A 6,807-nucleotide genomic window follows, 5' to 3' on the forward strand; every position below is an offset into this window, starting at 1 on the left:
TCTTTGGAAGGAATGATGCTAAAGCTGAAACTCCAGTACTTTGGCCACCTCACTCGAAGAGTTGACTCATTGGAAAAGACTCTGATGCTGGGAGGGATTGGGGGCAGGAGGAGAAGGGGACGACAGAGGATGAGATGGCTGGATGGCATTTCTAACTCGATGGATGTGAGTGTGAGTGAACTCCGGGAGTTGGTGATGGACAGGGAGGCCTGGCATGCTGCGATTCATGGGGTCGCAGAGTCGGACACGACTGAGCAACTGAACTGAAAATGTAACTTCTGTTTTTAGAAAGTTGAAGAAATAACTGCTACTACAACCCTGTTCGTGCCACTAAAACACGACACTGTTTTCCCCCTTAATCTGACACCTCCGTGCTTGGTGCACTTCCTGTTCTGTGGTATTTTTACAACACAGGCAAGCTCCTGTTAAGTTTTCTTTTTTTAACATGTAAGATTTTTAAATGTGCTGTTATTAATTTCACAACTTTTATATTAAATTGTTTTGATGTACATGTTCCTAGTTAAATACTTAATGGTATTCATTGGTATGTAGAGAGTGAATTCAAGAGTGTAACTTTTATGAGACATATGACTGTTTGTGGCCATGCTTTAGTGATAACAGAGGAGGCAAGATTCAGGCAGGCCTTGAGTGGGACATGTTTTAAATAATTGATCATCAAGAAGAAAGCAATTAATTCTCTTTCATTGGCAGCTCTTTTTTTAAAAAAAAAAAAAATGAAAGGAATCTATTCTTTTCCCTGGGCATATGTTAACTTTGAATCAAAGGAGAGACAAATAGAGATCCAAAGGTAAAAACCTAAAGATAGCCTACTGAAGTTCGACCTAATTGGGATTGTGTGGTCATTTGAGTGGGACGTTTTGAAGTTTTGCTTTGTGCCACCAGTTAAAAGCATTTGCTAAGTCATTAATATAAACAGACTGAACTTTAAAAACATTTTTTTACAGTGACTTTTATTTTTAAACTCTAGTTAAAAAATTTGTTTTTTAATTTATTTTTGGCCGTGCTGGGTCTTCAGTGCTGCATGGGCTACTGGTTGTGGTGCTCAGGCTTCTCATTGCGGTGTCTTCTCCTGTTGAGGAGCACAGGCTCTAGGAGCTGTGGTTCCCAGTCTCAACAGCTGTGGCACATGGGTCTTAGTTGCTCCTCAGTGTGTGGAATTTTCCTGGATCAGGGATCGAACCCGTGTCTCTTGCATTAGAAGGAGAATTCTTTACCACTGAGCCACCAGGGAAGCACCCCTCCCCCCTTTTACAATTTTTATATGATTCACCTTTAGATATTTTTGGTTAGTTTTTGGTTTTCATTTTTGGTTAATTACACTTTGTCAAAGTGTAATTTTCAAAAAGTTAAATATATGACTCTTACACCAATATCGGAGAAGGCAATGGCACCCCACTCCAGTACTCTTGCCTAGAAAATCCCATGGACGGAGGAGCCTGGTAGGCTGCAGTCCATGGGGTCGCTAAGAGTCGGACACCACTGAGTAACTTCCCTTTCCCTTTTCACTTTCCTGCATTGGATAAGGAAATGGCAACCCACTCCTGTGTTCTTGCCTGGAGAATCCCAGGGACAGGGGAGCCTGGTGGGCTGCCGTCTATGGGGTCGCACAGAGTCGGACACAACTGAAGCGACTTAGCAGCAGCAGCAGTAGGACACCAATATAGAATGAACATTAACCAGAGATTTAGTCAACTCATTAATGAGGGAACTAGTAGAATGTAAAGCCAACTCAAAGGAGAACCAAAGGAATGGGTTTAAAGGTGTTCAAGAAAGGATGTCAGGGACTTCTCTAGCGATTCAGTGGTTAAAGATCTGTGCTTCCAATGCAGGGTATGTGGGTTCGATCCCTGGGGGAACTAAGATCCCATATGCTGTGCAATGTGGCCAAAAGAGAAAAGAAAAACAAAGGATGTCGGATAAGATGCCAGGGTTAAATATAAAACTGATCAGCAGCCTAACAGGCAGCGGGATGGTAAACCTGGACTGAAGTCGTCTGCACGTCTATTGGACAAGAACCTACAAGTTACAGTTAACTTTCAAAGTCTGGGCTTTTGATTAGTAGTAAAATGAAAGTGAAAGTCACTCAGTCGTGTCCGACTCTTTTTGACCCCATGGACTATACAGTCCATGAAATTCTCCAGGCCAGAATACTGGAGTGGGCAGCCTCTCCCTTCTCCAGGGGATCTTTCCAACCCACGGATTGAACCCAGGTAAAGATCTTGTCAAACACAGATCCAGTGCCTTGGGTCACGAAATAGTTCTGTGTGAGCTGTTAGAATTCCAGCATGACCCTGGAGAACATGCTTCTTTCCTCCACCTTTCGGACATGTTTTTGATAATTTTTCTTAACATAAAGTGAGTTTCTCCTTAGATGAGACACCAAGGGCAGTCAAATTCATAGAGATAGAAGCTAGAGTGGCAGTTTCCAGGGGCCTGGAGGAGGGAGGGAGACTAGGGAGGTGCTGTTCTATGGGTCTAGAGTTTCAGTTTTGCAGGATGAAAGATGTCCTGTGGATACATGGGGATGGTGCTGCCCAGCCAGGTGAATGTGCTGTCACTGAACTGTACACTTAAACATGGTTGAGACGGTCCATTCTATGTTATGTGTGTTTAGCAGAATTACATAACTTTTAAAAAGTGAGCCGACACATAGGTATGTGAATGAAATGTGAATAGTTATTCATCCTGCTGAGATAACCCACTAATAATCCTATGTTGGTGTTAACTCACTTTTCCTTGTTTGTAAAAACATAAGTAGACTTTTGAAAAAAGGGATTGTTGAAGTTCTTTGTGAAACTTTCTCTTTTAACAATTTATCATGGACAGACCTCTAGGTTACAGATATTGATCTGACCTATCTCCACAGACTGGATATATCATAATTTATCCAACTCTTGCTCTACTGATGGAAAGTTGAGTTATTCCCAGGTTTGTCTGTTTCTTTTTTTTCTACCAGTACAAACACTGTTGTAATAAAACTGTTTTCATACAAGAGATACTAAAGGCCAGGATCTGAGTAGAGGTGATAAGAAGGCAGAGGAGGGAATGGATCAAAGAAATGTTTTCCTGGGAAAACACAGTGGATTTAGTGGCCAGTTGAAAATTTGGGTTTAAGAGTGGGAGAACGCATAGCGCTACCATTTTATTGGAAGAGGGAATAGTAGAACGTTTAGAAGAGATGGCAGAGAAGCTGAGAGAATAGAGTTTTTTTGGATGATTCTGTGTTCAGATAAGTGTGCTGTCTGTGCCCAGGTTGGGGAAGATGTCACATGGACATTGACTTGAGAATCCTTTGCAGTCATAGTTGAAGCTCTAAGAGTGGATGAGATCTGTTTTCAAAGTGTGTGTGCATGCTAAGTCACTTAAGTTGTGTCCGACTCTTTGTGACGCCATGGACTGTAGCCCGCCAGGCTCCTCTGTCCTTGGGATTCTCTAGGCAAGAATACTGGAGAGGGTTGCCATGCTCTTCTCCAGGGGATCTTCCCGCCACAGGGATCGAACTTGCACCTCTTATGTCTCCTACATTGACAGGTGGGTTCTTTCCCACTAGTGCCACCTGGGAAGCCCTGTTTCCAGGGAGGCCTTATGTTTTAGAGGAAGAAGGTAATGTCCATGGGAGTTACCTGCCTGTAAGAGTGTGGCCAAGGAGACTGAGAAGTTGTGACCAGAGGAGGAGAAGGAGGAGGAGGAATAGGCGAGTATACCTGGAGAAGTGAAAGAGGGAAAGGTCCGAGATTACGTCCCAACTAGTCCGTTCTTTGGGAATGTAATGTGTTGTTAAGTGCTTTTAGGTCTGAGCAGTATAGACCTCCCCTCCCACTACTCGCTGTGTATGCCTTCATGACCCTTGCCTCTGTGAGTCTGTTTTCAAATGCTAGTTTCCTCGGGTATAAACCACCAGAAACAATGGTACGGTTTGGTAAGCACATTTGAGCCACTGCCTTGAATTGAAGGACCAAGCCAAATCAAATTGCAAAGGGCATAGTTTGATTGTAGTTTGGCATCTCTCAACAGTAATTACAAAATCACTTTTAAGGCTATATTATGTTCATATAAACTAAGACTTTATTATTAAAGGAGAGCATGTGTCAATTTCTCAAAACCATGTGAACTAGAGAGCCTGGAAAGATACCCTAAGGAAGTGGTGGGTACAGGGATGTCTAACACATTTAGAATTAGCTTTGAAGCCATCCCTACAATCTGCATGCACATAAGGATGACCCTGTTGCCACCAGAGCTTTTTATAAAGGATCTGTGAACTCTTACATTCTGTCTACCTTAGGGGGTTGGAGGAGAAACTAAAGGAAATTATTAGCAGTCCAAATGCATTATATTGTCACCTGTCATGGTTTTGACAAAGACCCGAGTTTGGAAGAGCAACTGAGTCATTGGAACTACTTCACGCCACTAAGGAGTGAAACTGGTAGGAGTCTGCCAAATTTGAAGTGGATTCAGTTTAATTAAAAAATTGGTTCCCAGCCTTTCGTTAAATTCCGTGGTTAGAGGTTTCTACAAATCAAAAGAAGTGAAGCTGAAGACTCTTAACCATAAAGTGCCTTGTCGTCTTGTGTGAAAATTAAGAAATACATAGAAAAATACTGAAGATAAATCTCTAAGGTGTCCTGTGACCCTCAGGATTGTGTTTATTGTTGTTGAAGGAATTTGCAATTAGAGCGAGGTTAGTCTTAACTTCAGTTGCCTTGACCCACAGGACTCATTTTGTAGGAAAAGGCAGGAATGGAAACAGTGGGGGCACTGGCAAGTTAGAGAGGCAGCAGGTGGTAAACGAGCTGGTTTCCAGGTAATGTGATCACAGCAGAGTTTATATGGTCATTTTCAGCATGATGGACTCAGGCCATCATCTGGGGTTACTTGATTATAAACTGCAAAGAAGAAGGTCATAGCTGTGGAGTGTGGACCTAAACAGACAGATGAACCCACACTGGAAAGCTTGTTGTAGCTTCTGTGTCACCTTGAATATCCTCAGTAGTTGCAATTAGTAGAGACTGCGAGCTGGGGTGGGAGTGTAAGATTCTATCCGAATGCATCAAAATCTTACTGTGCTCAACACTAGTTCATCTAGATGCTTTCATGGGTCATGGGAACTTACCAGAGGAACCCTGGGTGTGTTCTAGCAGGTCCTTAGGAAAACTATTTAGTGACTGAATTCAGTTCATCCTTACCCCAGCTAAAAGCCTATTCCAGCTGCTGGCAGGAATAATCAAGATGGATCCTGGATTCTTTGCCTAAGGATCTGAACTGTATAGGAGTCAACCAACCCTGGGAATACAGAGGTTAAGAACAGAGATTTCCAGCTCTGGTGTTATTTCCCGGTCATTTGTCAATGGAAAGTCTTTACTCTCAGGAGCCGCCTTTGGCTTTGTTCTTGGACAAGCTGCTGAGTCCTGCCCTGGTCTTGTCTGAACATGCAGACCTGGCGTTTCAGGACCTACTTTTTCACACCATCTCCATGCTCCACAGCTGTGCAGATTTGAAAGAGGTGCCAAAATCCTCTTTTGCATGTGCTGAGGTCTGGAATGACAGTTTTATCTTGGACATGTTCCCTTTTCTTTCCTCTGTGGCTTGTTCATTTTTATCTCACTCTTTAATATATAAATAATGGACTTATCCTATTTGCTGCACCAAGAGAAAATTAAATGCCTAAATGTTTTACGACTATGGGAAAGTATTTCCAGAGTGTGAAAAAATAGACACTGGACATTTCAGCTCCTGCTTTTGGTAGAGTGGGAATTTATTACTCAGCTCAGTAACAGTTTAGGCCAAACCAAGCAGTTGTGTGGGCAAGCAGTGTCTATCTTTCCTAAATAGCACTGCCAGAGACAGTTTTGTTCCTATGAGAGACAGCATGACCCAAAGGTATCTTTCCATCAAAGACTGATTATCTCTGAATCTTAGATGTATCGCAAAGGCTGTTGAGACTTAGCCAATGGATTTTACTTGCATGAGATATTGCATAGCTCCCAAAGGGAAGGGAAACAAAGGGGGAGGGAGGCAAGAGAGAACTTGGAGCCCAACAATAAATAGCTCTTTGTACCAGTCCTCCCCACCCCGAACCCCATACTGCTGAGATCATAGAGTAAGTTAGCAGCATGCGGTAGAAGGCGATGCTGCCCAGTAGCTTGGCAGCTTGTGACCAGATGTGAACTTGTCTGTCCACAGTGTGCGGCTGTGACCTGGCCCAAGGGGGCTTCTTCATAAAGAACGGGGAGTATCTCTGCACCCTGGACTACCAGAGGATGTATGGCACACGATGCCATGGCTGCGGGGAGTTTGTGGAAGGAGAGGTGGTGACCGCCCTGGGCAAGACCTACCATCCCAACTGCTTTGCCTGCACGATCTGCAAGTAAGTGTGGCTTCCGCCAACAGGGAAGTGTTGGATTCTGCTCTCAGAGCTTGGAATCTGCGCTTTGGTCTTGAGTTGTACTTAGTCTTAAAATATTTTTCCTTTAAAAAAATATGTTTACTGATGTATAGTTGATTTATAATGTTGTGTTAGTTTCAGGTGTACAACAAAATGTTTCAGTTATATCTCTATATATTATATATATTATTTATCTGGTGGCTCAGGTGGTAAAGAATCTGCCTGCAATACAGAGACCCAGGTTCAATCCCTGGGTCAGGAAGATGCCTTGGAGAAGGAAATGGCAACCCACTGCAGTATTCTTGCCTGGAGAATTCCATGGACTGAGAAGCTTGGCAGGCTACATACAGTCCATGGGGTCACAAAGAGTTGGACATGACTGAGTGACTAACACACTTTCTTCA

At 43.1% G+C, this 6,807-nt stretch overlaps 1 protein-coding gene across 1 annotated transcript in view; it reads left to right on the forward strand.

The window, feature by feature from the left end:
• The window catches only part of ABLIM1 (actin binding LIM protein 1), a 216,003-nt gene that overhangs the window by 77,201 nt on the left and 131,995 nt on the right, over positions 1-6,807 (forward strand). The window contains exon 3 of the mRNA XM_010859295.1: positions 6,202-6,385. Within this exon, the coding sequence (XP_010857597.1) occupies positions 6,202-6,385 (184 nt within the window). The remainder of the gene's footprint in view (positions 1-6,201; positions 6,386-6,807) is intronic.

Source organism: Bison bison, unplaced genomic scaffold (assembly GCF_000754665.1).
Source record: "Bison bison bison isolate TAMUID 2011002044 unplaced genomic scaffold, Bison_UMD1.0 scf7180017864456, whole genome shotgun sequence".
Classification (NCBI taxonomy): domain Eukaryota; kingdom Metazoa; phylum Chordata; class Mammalia; order Artiodactyla; family Bovidae; genus Bison; species Bison bison.